This window comes from Camelus ferus, chromosome 12, assembly GCF_009834535.1.
Source record: "Camelus ferus isolate YT-003-E chromosome 12, BCGSAC_Cfer_1.0, whole genome shotgun sequence".
Lineage (NCBI taxonomy): Eukaryota > Metazoa > Chordata > Mammalia > Artiodactyla > Camelidae > Camelus > Camelus ferus.
In genome coordinates, this window is record NC_045707.1 from 5010932 (window position 1) to 5034974 (window position 24043).

The 24043-nt window shown below is 34.0% G+C and overlaps 1 protein-coding gene across 1 annotated transcript in view; it reads right to left on the minus strand.

The window, feature by feature from the left end:
• The window catches only part of ENTHD1 (ENTH domain containing 1), a 94456-nt gene that overhangs the window by 39947 nt on the left and 30466 nt on the right, over positions 1-24043 (minus strand). The window contains exons 3-4 of the mRNA XM_032492292.1: positions 19072-19190; positions 1609-1729 (exon numbers count right to left, since the gene is read on the minus strand). Coding sequence (XP_032348183.1) covers positions 1609-1729; positions 19072-19190 — 240 coding nt within the window. The remainder of the gene's footprint in view (positions 1-1608; positions 1730-19071; positions 19191-24043) is intronic.

A 24043-nucleotide genomic window follows, 5' to 3' on the forward strand; every position in this document is an offset into this window, starting at 1 on the left:
ATGAAAGAAGCCAAGCTGTAAAGGTTACATACTGTATGATTCTAACTATATGACTTTCTGGAAAAGGCAAAACTATGAAGACAGTTAAAATATCAGTGGTTTCCAAGCATCAAGGGGGAGGGAGGAATGAACAGGCAGAGCACAGAGGATGTTTAGGACAGAGAAATATTCTGTGTGATATTATAATGGTGGATGCATGTCATTATACATTTGTCAAAACCCAAAGAATGTACAACGCCAGGAGTGAACCCTAATGAAAACTCTGGTCTTTGGGTGACAAAAAAAAGTGTTAATGTAGGTTCACTGACTGCAACAAACACACCACTCTGATGTGAGACACATAGCCAGGGGGAGCTGTGCTCGTTTGGGGATAAGGGGTACATGGGGAAATCTCGGTACCTTCCTCTCAATTTTGCTGTGAACCTAAAACTGTTCCAAAAATAAAGTCTATTTTAAACATTAGGGGCTGGAAATGTTAGGGGATATCAGAATACAAAAACATTTTCCTTACTGTTCTTCCTTCAAGCTTCTGGATCTGGATCAGTTTACATAAAGTGTATTCTAAGAAAACAAAGCAAGCTGACTAAAACTACTTATAACCAATTATTCACATGAATAATGCCATCCCTGTACTACAAACATCACCATAACCCAAAATTTCTTGTTTCTGTGTCTATTAAAATATCCTCATCATTCTCACAACTGGCTTTAAAAGAAAACTGTATACATGTGAATTTGTAAAATAAATCTATATAATAAACTTCAGTTTTAATATTTTGGATATTGGGCCATATAAGGGGCACACTGAGGAGGCAAGGTCCAAAGAAGAGGGAGAATATGACACTTGGAACATAAGGAGCCAACTCTGGGATAAGGGAAAGGCTGCCTGGATGAATATAAAAGTAAAGATTTACGAGGGGATAAAAGCTACTGAGAATGTTTTGTTCTCATCTTGGCTGATCTTTCGTCCTATTTTCTGAGAAAACCAAGAGGCAGAATGCATTGGAAATTGAGTGTTCCTGGAGAACAGACAGGATGGAGTGGCTCGACAGTGGATCAATCAGATAGTGAGTAGCAGTAGAGCCCGGTTGGAATTTGATGGTGTAATTTATTGGAGGCAGTTTTGTATACTTTTACACATTTTCTAATTATTCAAGAGATGACTAGCCAATTTGGGGGATACCATGTGTCTTGCTTTTTACACATTTTCATCTAATGCTTGCTTCTGAAAAATACCATAACTTAAAACTCTTCATCAGAGAAGATTAATACAAACAAGAAGAGGAACTCAAATTAAATTCTCTGCTTTTAAAAAAATAATTTATAAAAGATTTAAGGTTTGTAGTTAGTATTTTAATATTTTTTAAAATAAAACAATGAAGAAGAAAAAAGAAAAACAGAGGAAAAAATATTGAAACAAGCTGTAAAATAAGGTTACAGGATCCCATGTGGGTTGAATTATCCATGCTAGTCTTTCCCTCCTTATCACAGTTAAATTAAAGCCACCGTTGCTATATTTCACAAAGTAAAATCTGATGAAAAACAATTCCTGCCCAGTGTTTCTCATTCATGTTTCTGAGTACACTTGTTATTCTTTAACCAATTTACCTGCATGCAAGAGGTTACAGTCTGTTGGCCCTTCTGACAACCACGTAGTTGAAGAGATAATGGAAGTAGGAACTGTTGGCAAAACTGGCTTTGGATCATCCTCATAAAATAACATCAGGTCCTTACAGAAAACAAGAGAGCACGTGAAAGTAGAAAAAAAATTAATCCCACTGCTTCAGTTTGTTACAATGTATGGACAATTTATGGAGATACAATGTGCCTATATGTGCTAATATTATCATAAACACATTATGATTGAAAGACCTCCCACATAAGTTATCTATACACTTGTGTTTACTGAGTGCAGGGTGGTTTTCTACCCTTAAGAATACCCATTCCATTTGCATCAATGTGATTGGACCTAGATAATATTGTGCTTAGTGAAATGTCAGACAGAGAAAGACAAATACTGTCTGTCACTTACATGTGTAATCTAAAAAATAATACAGGTTGAATGTATATTCAAACAGACTCAAGGTGAGGAGAAGGTATAGCTCAGTGGTAGAGTGCATGCTTAGCTTGCACAAGGTTGGTTCAATCCCCAGTACCTTCGTTAAAAATAAATAAATAAACAAACCTAAATCCACACCCCCCCCAAAAAAAAACTAAAGTAAATAAATTTTTTAAAAAGACTCACAGATATAGAAAACAAACTGGTGGTTACCAAAAGGGAGAGGGGCAAATTAGGGACATGGAGTTAAGAGATACAAGCTACTATATATAAAATAGATAAGCAACAAGGATATATTAGATAGTGCAGGGAATTATAGCCATTATCTTGAAATAACTGTCAATGGAGTATAATCTGTAACAATACTGAATCACTGTGCTGTATACCTGAAATTAACATAGTATTGTAAATCAATGATACTTCAATTAAAATAAGTAATAAAAAAACCCAAAATATACCTCTGACGAGTGAAAAAAAAATCCTCGCTCTTTGCTGTAGACACCAGGTATAGACAAGCAATGATTTCTTTTGGGGCATTAACTTTTCACAGGGTACCCTTAGGAAAAACTATCTCAGAGGCCAATTACTCTGTTTTATTGGTAATAATAAAGCTACCTTTGTGTATCTTTCATCCATATTTTAAATTTTTAATTTTTTATAATGACAATAATCAATCTAATCACGTAGGTTAAACAACAGTCAGCTCCTAGCCAGTCCTGTTACATCTGTTATCTTTACCACCCTTCATCTGTTTTATTTTGAAGCAAATCTTATATCACTTATTTCAACATGTATCTCAAAATGATAAGAACTCTTTAACATTAATAATTATTTTATACCTATAAACTTTACAATAACTCCTAAATATCATAATTATAAACTGTTCAGCTTTTCAATTTAACGTGTCATAAATGTTTTTCTACAGCTTGTCTGAAAAGGATCCAAATAAAGTCTACACAGTGGGATTGGTTATGTCTTTTTTTCCCCATAAATGGGGGGTAATTTTTTTACAGTACTTTATTGAGGTGTAATTAACATATAGCAAAATGCAAAACCTTCCATGTAAAGCTCAATAACTTTGAATATTATGTGTATACTTAACATAACCACATTTCCTTCAGTCCAGAAAGTTCCTTCCAGTTGATACCCCCTACCACCAGTTAACAGTATTCTCCCTTCTGTTACCATCACTGAGTTTGGTTGTTCTTGAATTTGGTATCAATGTAACCATACACTATGTATTCTTTTATATCTGATTCCCATGACTTAACATAATATTTGTGAGATTCACCCATATTTTATGTGTACCAGTAGTTCTTCTTTTTTGTAAGAAGTATTCCATTATATGAAAATATCACAATTTGTTTTTCCATTCTCCTGCATATGGACATTTGGGTTGTTTCCAGATTTCAGCTATTATGAATAAAGCTACTATAAACATTCTTGTACAAATCTTTTTGTGGACAAATGCACTCATTACTCTTGGATATTTACACAGGAGTAGAATGGCTAGATCATAGGGTAGGTTTATTTTTAACTTCATTAGAAACTGTCAAACCATTTTCAAAGTGACTTGCCACTTTCTATAATTCAACTTTTATTCTGAAATCACTGTAGATTCACATTCAGCTGTAAGAAATAATACAGAGAGATGTGTATCCTTTACCCAGTTTCCCCTAAAGGTAACCTCTTGCAAAATTATAACACAATATCATACCCAGGATACTGACATTGACAAGGTCAAAATACAGAACATTTCTATCACCATCAGGATCCTTCCTGATGCCTTTTTATTACCATACCCTGCTCCCTGCAACTACTAATCTATTCTTCATTTCTGCAATTTTAACATTTAAAGAATGTTATATAAATGGAAACATACAGGTTGTAACCTTTTGGGGTTGGCTTTTTCCACCTGGCACAATCCCTGGAGATTCATCCAAGTTGTCGTATATATCAATAATCTGTTCCTTTTTACCGCCAAGTAGTATCCATGGTATAGATGTATCACAGTTTGTTTAACCAGTTATAGGCCATCTAGGCTGTTCCCAAAATTGGGCTATTACAAATAAAGCTGCTATGAAAACAGTACACAGATTTTTGTAAGAAAGTAAGTTTTCATCTCCCTGAGATAAATGTCTAAGAGCACAACTGCTGGGTCAAATGGTAGCTGCATGTTTAGTTTAAGAAACTGTCAAACTGTTTTCCAGAGTAGCTGCACCATTTTACATTCCCACCAGTAGTATATGAGTGATCCAGTATCTCTGCATGATCACCAGCATCTGGTGGTGTCACTGTTTTTTATTTTAGCTATTTGATATTTCACTGAATGTTTAAATGACATATTCCGAAAGGCTAATGATGTTGATGTTAGATGCAACTTGTTGTGTTCTTATTTGTTACCTGTATTTGCTGAAGTGACTGTTCATATGACTTGTCCATTTTCTAATTGGATTGTTTGGTTTTTAACTGTCAAGTCTTAAGACTTCTTTATATACTCCAGATATTGGTCCTTTGCTTCATATGTGTTTGGCAAATATTTTCTCCCAGTTACTAGCTTGTCTTTTCAAACTCTTAACAAGGTCTTTCACAGAGCAAAAGTTCTCAAATTGTCAAGAGGTCGGACATCATTTTTTTTTTCTCTTAGGGATTGTGTTTTTGGCCAGCCCTAGAGTTCCAAGATTTTTCTCAAATATTTTTCTTAAAGGTTTATAGTTTTGCATTTTATATTTAAGTCTGTGATCCATTTGGAATGAATTTCTGTATAAGGTTTAAGTTAAGATTCATGGTTTCGCTTATGAATGTTCAATTGTTCCAATATAATTTGACAGACAAAAAGGTTATCTTTCCTCCTTTGAATTTCTTTTCTACCTTTGTCAAAAATTGGTTGGGTATATTTGTGTGGGTCTATTTCTTGGTTCTATATTATGTTCCATTGACCTAAGTATCTCTCTATCCATACCTCACTTTCTTGATTACCATAGCTATGCAGTAGGTTTTAATATCAGAGTGATTACTCCTACTTTATTCTTTTTTTTTCCAAGATAGTTTTAGCTATTCTAGAGCCTGTGCCTATCCATATAAATTTTAGAATAAGCTTATTACCTATGTCTAAAACTTTGCTGAGACTTTGATTGGAAGTACATCAAACCGACAGAATAATTATGGGCATATTTACTGACATCTTTACTACATGGAGCCTTCCAATCCATAAATATGGTATGTCTTTTAATTGGGTGGTCTTTATTTTCTTTAACCAGTATTTTATCATTTTCAGCATACTTATCCTGTGCATGTTTTGTTATAATTATACCTAAGAATTTTACTCTGAGGGAGTGATTATAAATGGTATATGTCTTAATTTCAGTTTCCACATGTTCACTGTTAGTATATAGAAATGTAATTGATTTACGTGTATTGATCTTATATCCTACAACTTTGTTGAATTCACTTACTGGTTCTATGAGGTTTATTTTGTGTCATTTCCTTAAGATTTTCTATGCAAACAATCATGTCACCTGTAAACAAGGACAGTTTTCTTTCTTCCTCTAAAATTGGCATGTGTTTTCTTTTTCTTGCTTTATTGCAATGGCTAGAACTTTCTATACTACGCTGAGTAAGAGTCCTTGCCTTGTTCCTGATTTTGGGGGAAATCATTCACTATTAATTATGATGCTAGCTGTAGGTTTTGTGTAGATGAGCTTTATCACTTTAAGGAAATTCCCTTCTATTTATAGTTTGCTGGGATTTTTTAAAAATTATAAACAGGTGTTGAAATTTGTCAAATGCTTTTCTGCACCAGTTAACATAATCCTGTAATTCTTCTTCTGTAATTTGTTGATACAATGAATTACACTGACTGACTTTCAAATGTTAAACCAGCCTTCCATACCTGGATTAAAGCCATTTGGTTGTGGTATATAATTCTTTTTATACATTGTTGGATTCAACTGGAAAAGTATTTTTGAGGATTTCTGCATACTTTCATAAGAGATAATAGTCTGTATTTTCCTTTTTTGTATTGTCTTTATTTGGTATTGGTATCAGGGTAGTACTTGCCTCATAAAATAAATTGTAAAGTGTTCCCTGTTTTTAGGAAGACCTTGTATAAAACTCATGCTAATTCTTTAAATGTTATGGAATTCTCCAGTTAAACCATCTAGGCCCAGAAATTTTTTTTTCAGATTTATATTACAAATTCAATTTTTGTAATGGTTATAAGACTGTTCAGGTTCTAGTTCATCTTGTTTGACTTTCAGTAGTTTGTGCTTTCTAAGAAATTGTTCTATTTCTTCTAAGTTGTCAAATTTACGAACATAAAGTTGTTGGTAGTAATTCTTTATTGTCCTTTTATGGATATAGGAACTGCAGTGATATCTCATTTCATCCTGATATTGGTGATTTGGATCTTTTCTCTTTATCTTTGTCAGTCCTGCTACAGGTTTATCAATTACATATTTTTCGAAGAAGTGGCTTTTTGTATCATTCATCTTCCCTGTTGACAGTTTTCTTGTTTTCAGTTTCATTGATTTCTGCTTTTTATTATTTCCCTTCTTCTGTTTCCTATCAGTTTATTTTGCTTTTCTTAGTTTTTTGAAGAAGGATCTTAGATTATTGATTTTATACCTTTTATCTTTTTTAAAAAAGTTATATTCCTCTTTTCTTATGTAAGCATTTAGGTCTATAAACTTTCTTCTCACCTCTACTTTAGCTGTGTGTCTTATATTTTATTATGTCATGTTGCCTTCTCATTCAGTTCTATGTACTTTTAAATTTCCTCTGAGCTTCCTCTTTGACCTATGGATAATTTAGAAATTTTTTAATTTTCAAAAAAAATTTAAGGTAAAATCAATTCAATTCAGATCTACTGGGTTCTGACAATCTCTTCTATCTTATATCCCTATCTTCTTTCTCCCAAACTGAGAATCCCAGGTCTCAAGGACACCAAAGATGATACAAATAGAGTGTCACATGATCACTTACTTGATTCACCCCACATTATACTCACAATAGTTCCAGATCAAAAATACCAACAAAACAAAACAGCAAAAAACCTCTCAGAATAAAAATACCAGCTGAATGAAAGGTAAATTTATTCAATTTTATTTTACATTTTTAGGGATTACTTTCTTTAGTTTACTTTTGTCTTATAATTATGCAAGATATTTCCAGGGTTCCAATGACAAATCTAAAAACAAGGTATAATCAAAGAAATCTAGCTTCCATTCCTCCTCTCCCTTATGCTCTCTGTGCCCTTATGAACAACCTTCCTTCCTTCCTTTTTTTCTTTCTTTCTTTTTAATGTTATAGTTTATCTTTACACATTAGTTCTTTAATATAAAGAAATGGAAAATATAGGGATGGGGCCAAACATAAATGAGAATTTATTATGTGATAGAAGCCACAATTCAAATCAATGGGGAAAAGATGGAATATTCAATAAATGATGCTGAGACAACTGATTATCATTTGTAAAAATAAAATTTTAAAAATGGACCTCTAATACTCTCCATCTATCAAAACAAATTCTTGATAGACAACATTTAAATATATATTTTAAAAATTGAAGCATAAAAAGCTAGGATAGTTTCTTACAAAAGTAAACATACCCTTACCACACGACCCAGCAATTCGGCTCCTTGGTATTTACCCAAAGGAGTTAAAAATTTATGTCCACACAAAAACCTACACACAACTGTTTATGGTAGCTTTATTCATAACTGCCAAAGGCTGGACACAATCAAGATGTCCTTTAGTGGGTGAATGGATTAATAAATTGTGGTATATCCAAACAATGGCATATTATTCAGCACTAAAAAGAAATGAGCTATTAAGTAATGAAAAGAGATAGAGGAATCTTAAATGCATATTACTAAATGAAAGAAGACAGTCTGAAAAGGATCCATTGTATATGACTTCCTGGAAAAAGTAAAACTATGGAGATAGTAAAAGGATCAGTGGTTGCCAGGAGTTAGGCGGAAGGGAGGAATGAATAGGTGGAGCACAAAGGATTTTTTGTGCAATGAAACTATTCTCTAAATTACAACAGCAGATGCATATCACTATACATTTATCAAAACCTTTAGAATATACAACCCCAGGAGTGAACCCTAATATAAACTATGGTCTTTGGGTGATAAAGTGTTAATTTAGGTTCATTGAATGTAACAAATGTACCACTCTGATGAGGGATATTCATAGTGGGGGAGGCTGTTTGGGGTAGGGGGTGGGGACAGGGGGTATATAGGGAAATCTCTGTATATTCCCCTCAATTTTGTTGTGAACTTAAAACTGATCTGAAAAATAGTCTGTTAAAATAAGAAGCCAGGGTGACATTTTATAAAGTCTTACACTAGAGAAGTTCTTTCTGGAAATGACTTAATATCTAGAAACCATTTTTTAAAAGGTGAATTTGGCTACATTAAAATTTGATTTCTATAAGGCTGTGATATTGATTTATAGTAAGAAACATATATTTGGTCTTTGTCCATGGTTCCTGGCACAGAACTCCTAAAACTCTTGTAATTCCCTAAATGGTAGGAGCATGAGGAGCATCAGTCTAACATTTGGTCTTTGACCCTGGTTCCTGACACAGAGCTCCTAAATCCCTGGAATTTTCTGGGTGATAGGAATGTCTTTGTTCTAATGAGGTGACTCTTGGTGGGCTCCTGGATGGGTTCAGGATGGGCACTGGTCACAACAAAGATCAAGCCATGGTTAGAAAATTGAAACTTTCAGCCCTAACCCTCATTCTCCAAGAAGGGAGAGGGTTAGAGACTGAGTTAATGATCAATCATGTCTACGTGATGAAGCCTTCATAAAAATCCCGAAAGTACAGCATACAAAGAACTTCGGGATTGGTGAACACATTTATATGCCCAGAGGTTGAGGTGCCCTACTCCATAGGCACAGAAGCTCCTGCACCCAAGACCATTTTGAATCTCACCATATGTATTTCTTCATCTGTGCCCTTTATCATATCCTTTATTATATCATGTAAGTGTTTCCCTGAGTACTGTAAGCTGTTCCAGCAAATCATCAAACCTAAGGAGGGGGTCATTGGAACACTAATTTATAGTGTCGGCCAGAAGTACATGTAACAACCTGGAACTTGCCATTGGTATCTTAAGCGGAGGCTGTGGGGAGGGAAGTCTTGTGGACTGGGCCCTGAATCTGTGGTACCTGATGCCATCTCCCGGTAGACAGTGTAAGAAATGAGTAAAATGTCAGAAACCCAGCTGGTGTCAGAGAATTGCTTAATGTGTGAAAAACCCATGTCTCTGGGGTTAGAAGTGAAATGTGGAAGTACTGAGACAGTAAGGAAGAAACACAGGAGGAATAATGTGTTTTTCTTTTCCAAAGGAAAAAAAAAAAGCTATAAGTAAAATAAATGAAATCAAATGAAAAACTAAAAATGAATAGACGGATGAAGGACCAGATGACGGGCTAATTATTTAACAGCTCTTAGAAGCTGATAAGAAAAAGATAAGAAACCTAAGAGAAAAATGAACAAAGGACATGAACAGAATTAATAAATAAAAACAAATGCCCAATAAACACATGGAAAGTTGTTCAATCTTACATATAATTACAATAAAACAAATTAAAACAAAAATTTTCCACCTCTCGGACTGACAAAGATGTAAAAATTTGTAATACTCAGTATTTGCATAGATGAGGGGATACACTTCTGGTGTACATAAACTGGTGCAACTTTTGGGAGGACAATTTGGCAGTACTTTCCAAAACTAGAAATAAATATAACATTTCAGCAATTCCACTTCTGGGAGAGCATCATAAAAATATATGTACAAGGCTGTTATTGCAATATTGCTTTTCATAGACAAAAACATTAAAAATCTCTAAATGATTACCAACAGGGATTGGTTAAATAAATTAAGATTCATTCATATACAAATACAGCACAAGATAAATAACTACTAGGAATGTAATATACAACATGATAAATATAACTAACATTGCTGTATGTTATATATGAAAGTTGTTCAAAGAGTAAATCCAAGAATTATCACCACAAGGAAAACATTTTTTCTTTGTCTTTCATTTTGAAACTACACGAAATGATGGGTGTTCACTAAACTTATTGTGGTAATCATTTCATGATGTAAAAAACAAGAAAAGAAAGAGAAAAATTCTTGGTAGCTATGCATTCTATTTGAAGTTGTGATAAGAACTAATTTTTATGTTTATTGCTGATAAACAGATTTTTTAAATGTCCACTTACTCATGCAGCACTGGAAACACCTTATAATCTGAAAGGAAAGTAACACATGCCTGACATCTTGGCCTCTGTCTCTGCAAGTTCTCTACCTTAGAACTTACAGCAGCAAGGGTGGTGACACCATTGTCCAACAGAACCTTCTGTAATACCAGAAATACTCTAGTCTGTGCCATCCAATGTGGTAGCCACTAGCTACATGTGACAGTTGAGCATTTGAAATGTTGCTAGTGTGCCTGAGAAACTCAAGTTTTCATTTCATTTTATTAATGTAAATTTAAATAGTCACAAGTGTTTAGTATCTACCTTATCAAGTAAGTTGTAATATTTGTGAACAGAGGGTTAATTACTGAGACTTAACTATTCAGTTTGTGAATTAGTCCCCTGTTCTTTCTCTCCCTGTGTTTAAATCTGCTTTGAAAAATTAATAATAATGGTGATAATGGAAAAAAAGAACACAGCACAGCTATATGTACTGAAATAGAAATATTTCCATTAATATATAGTTTAATGAAAAAAGCATATTTTGGAACAATTTACATTGAATGATTTCATTTATTACATAGAAAGATGAAGATATATTGCTTAGTTAAAAATATGTTCCAGAGCAGAATATCTTGAATGAATCCATTTAGGTAAAAGAAATGTATGGACAAAGAAAATTTTCCCCCAAATTCATAACAACTGTAATAGTTGCCTCTGAGGAAAGGAACTGAAGGAGTATAGAGAAGTAAGAAGAAATTTTGTTTTTCACTTTTTACCCTTTCATATCATTTAAATTTTTTTCAATAAGTACTTTCTAATTTAAAAAGAATAAAAGTACAAACATGAAAATAAAGACTCCTGGCACAGAGCAATAAGGCATAAAGAAAGTAAAAGGTTGATGAATCAAACATAATTAGGATAAGTATAATTTCCATTTCTCTAACAGCACTGATGAGTTCAAATTTTTGAAAATATAATAAATGATATGCTAATAAACCTAAGAATAAAAACTGTTTACTCTTCACTTAGCAAATAATAAACACAGGCAGTAGGAAGTAAACATTTATCTTCTATCACTAGCAATTTAGTAACTCACAACTACACTGAAGGCTTTGGTCAGCTTTAATTTTGTGTGACTCAATTTATAGCATCCCTAACTGTTGCTATGGAAACAACTGTGACCAAAAAAATCATAACCTCACTGTTGAATCTCCTCAAGCAGGAAAAGAGGAAGGTCCTTTGAGGTGATGAAAAGCTACAAATAGCCTTATTAATTAGCTTTTATTTTAATAATAAAAATTCTGGAGAGTATGCAGAGAGAAAACTCATCTACATCTAAGTGTAAAATTTAAAGGCTTTCTTTAGTTTGGAAAGTATCAGAGGCAAGAACTATTCTGCTTCTGAAAGCCCTATTCTGTTAAGAATTTTATTTACTGCTTTCAGATCAGTTTTTCATTTGTGGAAAGAGAATAAAGAGGTTTCTATTTAAAGTTTTTAAAAGACTTTTCAAGCACTCCTCATTCTGCCTAAGCAATCAACAATATCATTTCTTTCTCATTCTTTATTAATAACATGAGAATTTTTAATGTAGGTGCAGTACACTTGGCAACAACAATTAGATTTACTATTCAACTTGGTAGGTTTTGTCTTCTGGTACAAGAGCAGATGACTGAAGAGACATATTAGATTGCATCAAATGTTCCTGACAGTAATAACAGTAATGCTTGTCAATAGGATGATAGAATAGTGTTCTGATACAGTGATGCTCTGAGAAAGAAAAATCTTTCTTTAATCTTAATCTCAGTCTTAAACTTCCTTTGAGGGATGGGTACCATATTCTGCTCAGATATAAGATGTGGAATGATGTACATCAGTTACAGTGGGTACCTCCAAAGTAAGAAAAAACAATAATAATGAGAATTTAAAGACTGATACAACAACAACAAAAAAACCCTAGGTGACATTTTATGTCTTTGTTAGACTCCAGAGCATACAAGATTATGCTATTAAGTCTATTTTCTCCCTTAAAAGCCACCAGCATCAAATAAACTGGTCTCAAATTAAAAAACCATTTTGAATAAAAGGGATCCAAATTGGAAAAGAAGAGCTAAAAGTGTCACTATATGCCAATGACATGATACTATATATAGAAAACCCTAAAAGGTCCACACAAAAACTACTAGAACTAATCAAAGAATTCAGCAAGGTAATAGGTTACAAGATTAACATTCAAAAATCAGTTGCATTTCCATACACTAACGATGAATCAACAGAAAAAGAAAGTAAAGAAACAATCCCCTTTAAAATAGCACCCAAAGTAATAAAATATCTGGGAATAAATCTAACCAAGGAGGTGAAAGACTTATACACAGAAAACTATAAACAATTGATGAAGGAAATTAAAGAAGACTTAAAAAAAATGGAAAGATATCCCATGCTCCTGGATTGGAAGACTCAATATTGTTAAAATGGTCACACTGCCCAAGGCAATCTACAGATTTAATGCAATCCCTATCAAATTACCCAGGACATATTTCACAGAACTAGAACAAATCATAATAAAATTTATGTGGAACCACAAAAGACCTAGAATTGCCAAAGCATTATTGAAGAAAAAGAAAGAGACTGGAGGAATAACTCTTCCAGACTTCAGACAATACTACAGAGCTACAGTCATCAAGACAGCATGGTACTGGTACGAAAACAGACATATAGACCAATGGAACAGAATAGATAGCCCAGAAATGAACCCACAAACTTTTGGTCAACTCATCTTCGACAAAGGAGACAAGAATATACAATGGAATAAAGATAGTCTCTTCAGCAAATGGTGCTGGGAAAACTGGACAGCAGCATGTAAATCAATGAAGCTAGAATACTCCCTTACACCATATACAAAAATCAACTCAAAATGGATCAAAGACTTAAACATAAGACAAGATATTTCCTAGAAGAAAATATAGGCAAAATATTATCTTACATACATCTCAAAAATGTTCTCCTAAGGCAGTCTACCCAAGCAATAGAAATAAAAGCAAGAATAAACAAATGGGACCTAATTAAATTTAAAAGCTTCTGCACGGCAAAGGAAACCATAAGTAAAACAAAACGACAACCTACAGAATGGGAGAAAATGTTTGCAAACGATGAAACCGACAAAGGCTTGATCTCCAGAATATATAAGCAGCTCATACACATAATAAGAAACAAACAACCCAATCCAAAAATGGGCAGAAGATCTAAACAAGCAATTCTTCAAGGAAGAAATACAAATGATCAATAGGCACATGAAAAAATGCTCAATATCACTAATTATCAGAGAAATGCAAATCAAAACTACAATGAGGTATTACCTCACACCAGCCAGAATGGCCATCACTCAAAAGTCCACAAATGACAAATGCTGGAGAGACTGTGGAGAAAAGGGAGCCCTCCTACACTGCTGGTGGGAATCCATTTTGGTGCAACCACTGTTGAAAACAGTATGGAGATTCCTCAAAAGACTATGAATAGACTTACCATAGCACCCAGGAATTCTGCTCCTGGGCACATATCCAGAAGGAACCCTACTTCAGGATGACACCTGCACCCCAATGTTCATAGCAGCACTATTTACTATAGCCAAGACATGGAAACAGCCTAAATGTCCATCAACAGACGACTGGATAAAGAAGCTGTGGTATATTTATACAATGGAATACTATTCAGCCATAAAAACGGCAACATAACACCATTTGCAGCAACATGGATGTTCCTGGAGAATGTCATTCTAAGTGAAGTAAGCCAGAAAGAGAAAGAAAAATACCATATGAGATCGCTCATATGTGGAATCTAAAAACAACAACAACAACAACAACAACAACAACAAAAACATAAATACAAAACAGAAACAGACTCATAGACATAGAATACAAACTTGTGGTTGCCAAGGGGGCAGGGGATGGGAAGGGACAGAATGGGGTTTCAAAATTTGTACATACTGACAGATATATGCACAATAGATAAACAAGATTATACTGTATAGCACAGGGAAATAAATACAAGATCTTGTGGTAGCTCACAGTGAAAAAAAATGTGACAATGAATATATGTATGTTCATGTATAACTGAAAAATTGTGCTCTACACTGGAATTTGACACAACATTGTAAAATGACTATAACTCAATAAAAAATGTTTTAAAAAATAAAATAAAATAAAATAAAAACCATTTTGACTTAATGTCATATCTTTAAACATAATCTGTGTATTTTCAACCTATGGGCTATTATGCAATTAAGAAACAGTGAAATTTTATGTACTTTTTCTGAGCTGCTAGAAAATCACATAAATTCAACACCTAGTCGGGTTGGGGGAAAGGGTTGGGAAAAGAAGGGCGAGAAATAATTCCAACTCCCCACCATAGGAACCGTGGCAGAACACTAAACAAAGCACTCTGAGCAGGAGGCCAAACAAGCCTCTTTTACGGGGAAAGAAGAGAAGGAAGTTAACACTGTCTACTCATTCATTCATTCATTTCATTCTTTGTTAACAAAAATTTGGCAACTAAAGATTCAGTAATGAATACGACTAAAAAGGGCTCAAAAGCTTCTAAAAAGCAGCTGTCTTTTCTAGTAAGGAAACGCACATAAAATAAAATAGAAAACAAATAAGCCAATGAGATAATTTTCAGTCAAGATGGTTCCATATGTTCATACTTTGAGGATACTTTCCTTCTCCAAACACGTATCAATGAAAGAGAAGATACAAATGTGAAAATTAAAGGTAAAGTCTTGCTCAAAAACAAGGCGAACATCTTCATGGATGGGAGCATGCACAGAAACACATAATGGTGAAGAGGTTGAAGCTGTGGACCACTGGGGCTCTGGATCCAGAAAAAGGCAGAGAAGACCAGACGCCCAATTCCAGAGGGATAAATACAGATTTGAAGTGGCCATCCAAGATAGGACTGCTAAAGATGGGCTCACTGCTTGAAATTATGCCTAGACATTGGGCTCTCCTACTTACAAAGGAAGTTAAAATAACCTGGCATCAATCACAGCCCACGCTGTGGCTTCTAAAAGTATTATGCAAGTAGTGAAAGGACACAAACTAAACTTCACCAGCAACTGATCCACAGCATCCCTTGACCTGGGGAGCGGATCTGCAGTATCTCTGACATCAGCAAAAAAAGGAGCCCCAAGCTGCCAGTCTAAGTCCTGAATGTGATATGTAGTCCCAGGTGTCAGGAGGAGGCAACTAAAAAACTGTTAGGCAGGGAAGGGTAAGGACACTCAGAGAGAAAGAAAGATAAAAAACCTGAGCCACTCACAGGAACTTCAAACCAATACTACAAAACAGAAAGAAAACTGAACTCACTCCTGACAAAATGAAACTAAGAAATCTAAGAAGCATTAAAACTAAGTATAGACAGCCCTCAAAAAGATAATGGAAAGGATGACATTAATCTAAAGGAATAAGAAAACAAGAAGCAAAACTAGGCATAGATGAAGTAAGTACAAATGGATATCCTATAAAAATGCAATGCAATGAGAAATCCTGGCAAGGTAAAACATAGCTACTGAAATAAAACCCTTAATGGACAGGAAAAACTCCAGAGTGGACACAGAGGAAAGGAGAAGACGACAAACTGGAAGACAGTTCTGATTAATTACCTAAAATGCAGCAGGATATAATGATACAAACATCATATAATTATAAAAGCAGTTGATAGGGGCAGATGGTTACCAGACTTATTACGGTGATCATTTCATAATGCGTACAAATATCAAGTCACTATGTAGTACACCTGAAACTAACATAATGTTGTACATCAACTATACTTTAATAAAAATTTTTCAATAAAATAAAGCAGTTGAAAGACATGGAAAATGAGAGGTTAAGTGGCTCAATATATATCTAGAAGAAATTAACCAGAAAAATATCAAGGAAATAGAGAAAAAGTATTTGAGGAGCTATATACGCTAGAATTAAAGATGTGTGTTCTTAGGTGAAGTGTTCTTAGGAAGATGTTCTTAGGTCACCCGTCCTCTTTCTAAAGCCTCAGGGCAGGTGGTTTACAATTTAAGGAGTGCCTCCCTCAAAAGCTGCTGCTTCTTGGGGTGCTAAGGATAAAGACCTGATTTGAGGCACTGATTCTCAGAGTGAGGAATGATTAACTGGTATTCTTGAAGGGAAACAGGAGGGGAGACAGGTGCTCTCCACCCTGGAGTCCGCTTCTCCCACCTCCCACTTAACCTGATAGGACTGACATAGAGGAAGATCTGAACTTTAGCAATCCTAAACAGAGCAGTCAGAACCCTAGCGGTAACCAACCCTTTGAGGATCAAAACTATTTTAAAATAACCTGAATTACAGGTTTCATCAGAAACACAGATATCAGAAAAGATGGATCAAGAATTTAAAATAAGCTTAATACACATACTAGAATAAATAAGGAAAGATATAAGCAATATGAAACATGAACAAACACAATAAAAAAGAATAAAATAGAAATATTAAATATCAAATGTAAAAACAGAATGTTAAAATAGTGAACACAGACAGGATATATAGTGGAATGGACATAGTTGAGAACAAATTATTAAACTGGACAATCAGTATGAGAAACTCTGCAAGTAAAAAGAACAGTACATAATCAGAAACTACGAAGAGAAGTTAAGGGATATGAAGACAGAAATAGAATTACTAATATCCAAATAAGAAGAGCCCAAGAAAGAGAGAAAAATGAAAATAAACATTTGGAAATACCTGAACCAGAGACAACTGTCTCAGAATTAGAGATGAAAGACCTCACACTAGAAAGCCTCACAGGGTGACAAAGAAGAGAGAGAAGGGAAATCCGCACTTAAGCATACTACACATTAAAATTTAAGTCTTTTTAACAATGGGGATGAAACAACTGGATATCTGTAGGCAAAAAAAATTTTAAGAACCCCGACCTATACTTCACGTCTTATACAAAAATTAGATCAAAACAGAACACAGACCTAAATCTAAAACATAAAACTATGAAACTTTTAGAAGAAAATATGAAAGAAAATCTACATGACTTTGGGTTAGATAAAGAGTTCTAAGATATGACACAAAAAAACATGATCCACAAAATAAAAAAATGATAAACTTGACTTCACCAAAACTTAAAACTGTTGCTCTGTTAGGACATTGTTTAAAAGAAAAGACAAGCCACAGACTGGAAGAAAACACATGCAGGTCACATCTGACATAGGACTCAAATCCAGGATATATGAAGAACTCTCAAAACTCAATGGTTAAAAAAAAACAATAACAACTAATTAGAAAATGGGCAAAAGATATGAACGTATATTTAACCAAAGAGAAGTTATGATGCCACAAATAAGCACATGAAAAGATGTTCAATATCATTAACCATTCGGGAAACACAAGTTAAAACCACAATGAGATATCACTAGAAGCCTAGTAGAATAAATAAAATAAAAATAGTGGTAATACCAAAAGTTGGTGAGGATGCAGACAAACTGATCTCATACACTGCTAGTGGATGTAAAATGGTACAGCCATGCTTGAAAACAGTTTGTAAGTTTCTTACAAAACTTAGTATGCACTTACCATACAACACAGATAAATGAAAACTTCATATGCAAAAACCTGTACCCAAATGTTCACAGCAGCTTTATTCACAAATAGCCCCAAACTGGAAACACTCAGCTATCTTTCAATGGGTGAATGGGTGAATAAACTCTGGTACATCTATACTCTGGATGCTACTCAACAATGAAAAGGCATGAGTTATTGATTCATGCAACAACCTGAATGGATCTCAAGAATATTATCTGAGTGGAAAAAATCTATCTCAAAGGGTTATATATTATCTGAGTCCACTTACATACTTCCTAGAAATAAAACTGTGGAGATGGAGAAAAGATTAGTGGTTGCCAATGGATGGGGTTGGGAGGAGTGTGTTGGGGTGGACAGCATGTGAACTTCTGTGCTGACAGAACAGTTCTGTATCTTGAATCTATACCCAGGATAAAATTGCACAATCTCCCCCACACCCCACGCAGGTTAAAAGAAAAAGAACACTGAATTAAAATTTTGAAAACTGAATAAGGACTTTAGTCTAGTTAGCAATACCATACCAGTGTCCATTTCCTGGTTTTGATACTGTACTACAGCTATATAAGATGTCGACACGGGAAAGCTGGGTAAAGGGTATGCGGGACTCTGTACTATTTCTGCAATATCCTGTTTAAGTCTGTAATTACTTCATAATAAAAAGCTTTTTTTTTTTTAAATGAGCAGAGAAAGGTGGACTGTTCAATAAATTACATACGGCTTATCTACAGGGGTACAAATAATATAAGACCCCTATCTTACACGACATAGTAAAATTCTAGAGGGCATAAAGATTTCAACATTTAGAAGGAAAAATAAGAGATCTTTATTTTATTAGAATAAAAAATTTCTTAAATAAGATTTTTAAAAAACACCAACAATAAAGGAAAATTTTGATAGTTTAATCTATTCTTATTTAAAATTCTGTATAACAAAAAATATCAAAAACAAAGTTAAAAGACAAGCATAGTCTCTCTTAGAAAACATGAAGCTGGAAAAGGCAAGAATACGGGTCCTCCCACGGGGCCTCCGGAGAGGAACGCCACCCTGCAGGCACCTAGATTCCAGCCCGGGAGACCCGTGTCAGACCTCTACCCTACAGAACTGTAAAGTAAGACATCTGCATTGATTTAAGGCACTAAGTCTGTGGCAATTTGTTAGAGCAGCAACAGAAAACTACTACAGTGACTTACTTCTGTCGACTTCCAAGCACTAATCTTGAGTGGCAGCATCTCCTGTGACAACACGGTTCCACCAGGCAGCTGAATGTCTTGACGCTGCTCTCGTTTCAGTCCTGACTTGGAAGTGTTTTCTGTCAACAACATAAAGCTAAGATTGGACTTTGACAAAAGATAGTAATGTTTTTACATTAGCTCGTAATTTTTAAGTTATTCACTTCTGAAGATCCATTTTGTCTATAAAATATACATCATCTGTCAATGGTTACCTATGAATATTAATCATTTAATATACCCCTTTATAATAATAGACAAGTTCAGACTGATTTTTAAAATATAACTTCAATTCTAGCCCTTTCTCCTATCAATGATTCTATTTTACAGTTTTATTATTTGAAATATCTTTTTAAAAATAAGATATAGTATACTGTAAAAAATAGTTTGAAAATGTGAAAATTACTCAAATGACATTTTAGCAAATCAGAAATGACAACTATAATTATTCTAATTAATATTTAAAAGAACTTTATTACTGCTGTGTGAATTTCATCTGTTCTAGGTGAAAGTAATCAGAAATGTATAGATTATTTCATAAAAGGAAACTTTATAACAAAATTTTTAAAATTTAAACAAAAAAGAATATGCCAATGAAAATAAGCTACTTTTCTGCTTTTATAGTTTTGATAAACTTAATTTTTTAAGACAATTTATGTCTTTTTTTAACATTTTTATTGATTTATAATCATTTTACAATGTTGTATCAAATTCCAGGGTACAGCACAATTTTTCAGTTATACGTGAACATATATATATTCATTGTCACATTTTTTTCTCTGTGAACTTAACGGTTTTGCAGTCTTAATATCACTTTCCTCCCTATGTTAATTACTATGTAAACAAAAGTATTAGTACCAACTATATTTCAGCACATTACTGGGTACAACAAAAAGCGTAAGAAATCTATCTTCAAACTGATGTATGCACACCTCTGGGGGTACTTAAAGACTTCCCGAGGGCTAGGTGGGCACAGATAGCTTTAAAGGACTCAATTTCCAGATCCACAAATTCTGTACATATTCTTACCAAAAAAACTGATCTGCCTGAGAATGCAACTGAGTAGAAGCATCAGGCTAGTTCTTTCCCCCTTCCCTTTCATAATAGATTTTCTCCAACTTTACAAAGAAAGACATTTTCTTTACCCATCTTACTATGGTGCATCCTCCCTTAAGATGCAAGCATAAGAATCTATAAGGCACCAAACAACAGTAAAAAAAGACTCACATGGGAATCTTCTTTTAATCAAGGCACGAGAAACCCAAAGTAGAGCTTCAAAGTCTATCCTATCTTACACATACTTCTTTTAATGACAAAGCATGGTATAAGTAACAGGGTCTTCTGGTTCAAACTGTTCATACTAGGATGTGTGGTACTCAGATACATGACAGTATGGAGAAGCAGGACAGTTGACAAGTTTCATCTAATGTCCTTGTGCTTTGCATCCCCCTAGTACTGTCAAAGCATGCATCATTCCTGAGAGAAGAGCAAAGAAAGCATCGGAGGCAAGGGCACCTTATTTCACCAATGCAACAAACAGGGCAAGGCTCCATCCCTTAGAAATTTATCTTAAGGAAAGAATTCAGAAGTGTGAATGCAACCAGAGTGATATCTGCTTACACGTATATTTGAATAAATAAAGTAAGATGTTTTCTGAAAGAAAGTTTAAATATGATTCAGCTGGTTGTTTTGACAGTGAGGGCTGGCTCTGACAACTAGGTAAATATGGCAAATATTTTCCAAAAATTGAATAAACCAAATCTGCAGTTCTGAAGAGTTGATGAAAATACATCTAAAGCATATGACAAGCAATTCTCCAAGGAAGACCTACAAATGATCAATAGGCACATGAAAAAATGCTCAGTATCACTAATTATCAGAGAAATGCAAATCAAAACTACAATGAGGTATCACCTCACACCAGTCAGAATGGCCATCATTAAAAAGTCCACAAATGACAAATGCTGGAGAGGCTGTGGAGAAAGGGGAACCCTCCTACACTGCTGGTGGGAATGCAGTTTGGTGCAACCACTGTGGAAAACAGGATGGAGATTCCTCAAAAGACTAGGAATAGACTTACCATATGACCCAGGAATCCCACTCCTGGGCATATATCCAGAAGGAACCCTACTTCAGGATGACACCTGCGCCCCAATGTTCATAGCAGCACTATTTACTATAGCCAACACATGGAAACAGCCTAAATGTCCATCAACAGATGACTGGATAAAGAAGCTGTGGTATATTTATACAATGGAATACTACTCAGCCATAAAAACCGACAACATAATGCCATTTGCAGCAACATGGATGCACCTGGAGAATGTCATTCTAAGTGAAGTAAGCCAGAAAGAGAAAAATACCGTATGAGATCGCTTATATGTGGAATCTAAAAAAAACCCGAAAAACAAAAACAACAAAAACAAAGCATAAATACAAAACAGAAATAGACTCATAGACATAGAATACAAACTTGTGGTTGCCAAGGGGGTGGAGGGTGGGAAGGGATAGACAGGATTTCCAAATTGTAGAATAGATAAACAAGATTATACTGTATAGCACAGGGAAATATACACAAGATCTTATGGTAGCTCACAGAGACAAAAATGTCTCAATGAATATATATATGTTCACGTATGACTGAAAAATTGTGCTCTACACTGGAATTTGACACAACATTGTAAAATGATTATAAATCAATAAAAAATTTTAAAAATTAAAAAAATTTTTTAAAAATTTTTTAAAAGTGAAGCATATGACACAATAAAATCATTTTCTCAAAAAAATATTGTATTTACAGGTATATTGCAAGTACTATTCATATTTTTCACACACATTCTGAGTATATTGGGTATAAATTTTAGTAAAGTTATTTTGGTATTATTCCCAGAAATTGAGAAAGTAAATTACTCCTAATGACTGTTAAACAAATCTTCTAAGTAGAGTGCTTCCAATAATTTGCTTTCAACAACAGTGAAGAAAGACCTAACCAAGTTAATAGTTACAAGAAATGAAAAACATTTTAACAATAAATCACTATATAATTTTGGCATATTACTTGGAAGGAATTCATAGAATTGATTGACATTGTTATAATAAAACATCTATTTCCACCCACAACTTTACGTGAACAAGTCTTCTCAGCATTTACATCTATAAAAATATAAAACAGAAACAGTTTATGCTGAACCCTCTTATTTCAAGAAATAAGTAATATTCATATGTGGGTAAAATAAGCAGTTCTCATAAAAATGTATCTTTCCAATAAAATTGTATTTTTTATGTTTAATAAGTGTTTATAAACATTTATAATATATTTATGTGGCTTTGATCAATTGTGCACTAAAAAATAATTGTAATGTAAGTCAATCTAGAGGGAATATTTTACCACTTAAAACCTCTGGTCACAGACAATTTAGAAAAATAATTTCAATTTACATACATATTTGATGTAGAGGAGACTTACAAGCATAAAAATACTTTCTATTAGGATAAAATTCTGTGAGGGATGTGAAAAAGAAGTATGACCTCAAGGAGAAAAGGGAATGGTATAAAATTTCCAACAATTAAAGAAGGCCATGTTTTTCTTTCTAAAGCACGCTTATAGGTATCAATCACAATAGTATTTAGATTCCTGTAGATACTCTTAAAGGACTCATGTAACAGTTGTTTTCTTTTGTCTTTAATGATGATATTTTTAATTATATCCTTTGCACTTACTTATACTTAAGACAAAATTTCACATGTCAACCAAAAAATGTGTAAGGAGGTACATAATTTTTCAAAATCATTTTATGGGTTATTCAAGAAAAATAGCTCAGTCCTTGTCTTCAAAAAGTTTATAGCCTAACTAATGAGATAAGTCTAACACACAGACTTGTCTTACAGGAAGCAATCCGAGGAGATCAATCGCAGGCCAAACTTTCTTTAAATGACTAACTTTAGAAATAGACATTCTAAAAGGAAGAAAAATTCATGAGCACCAGAGTAACCAGAAAGAGCCTCAAATAGGAAGTAAAATTTGAACAAGGCTTTGAAGGATGGCTAGGATCCTGACAAACATAGAGGGAGAAATTATTCCAAGCAGAAAGAACCACATGGGTAAAAGGAGTAAGAATGGTATACACCAAAGACACTGAAGAAAGAATAAGAACTTTGCATTTATGGCTCTAACTTTTCATTTTCTTATAACTTCACATGAAAATGAATAATTAAAATGAGCTTATTTTGGACTTGGAGATTGTATAATTAATATTGGCAAACAGCAGCAATTCGAGGCTTAGATCATCTATGTACTTTCAAGAGATTTCATCAGGAACTATATTTTCACTCTTTGAGCACTCAGCAACAAATTATCCTTGAAATGAAATAGACTTAGGTTTTAGACATCACAGAAGTAGACTGATAAAAATTTCAGGAAGTCAATTTTGAAGTCAAGTGTGAAGAAGACTGAAGAATAGTAAGAACTGTGAAAGAAAAAATATCTTATATACCTGGAGATGCATTTTAGCCCAGAATAGCTAAAATGTTACAAGGATATATTAAATAATCTTATGGGCAAGAAGGAAGGCAGTTAGAATATACTGAGTCTATGGAAATTCATTTAGAAAAAAATTTTTTAGTATCAAGCACAACACTGTAAGTGAAGTGTGCTTAATTAAATTAAGGTGATTACACAATATTTCTTTCTAGATTTTCACAAGCAAGCAGAGGGGGAGAAAACACATCACACATCTAGTTCCTTAGTGGAAATGAAGCCCCTTGCATATCACAAGCTATTTATCAAATGAGACTGTGAAGTCACAGCCAAGGAGGACCAGCATGTGAATGAGAAACCTCAAAGGAAAAAGTGAAGATGCTGCAGGAAATGATGCTACTGAGTCATTCGAAGATGAGTGCTTAGATACCAAGATGGTATTTTGTAAAAACTATC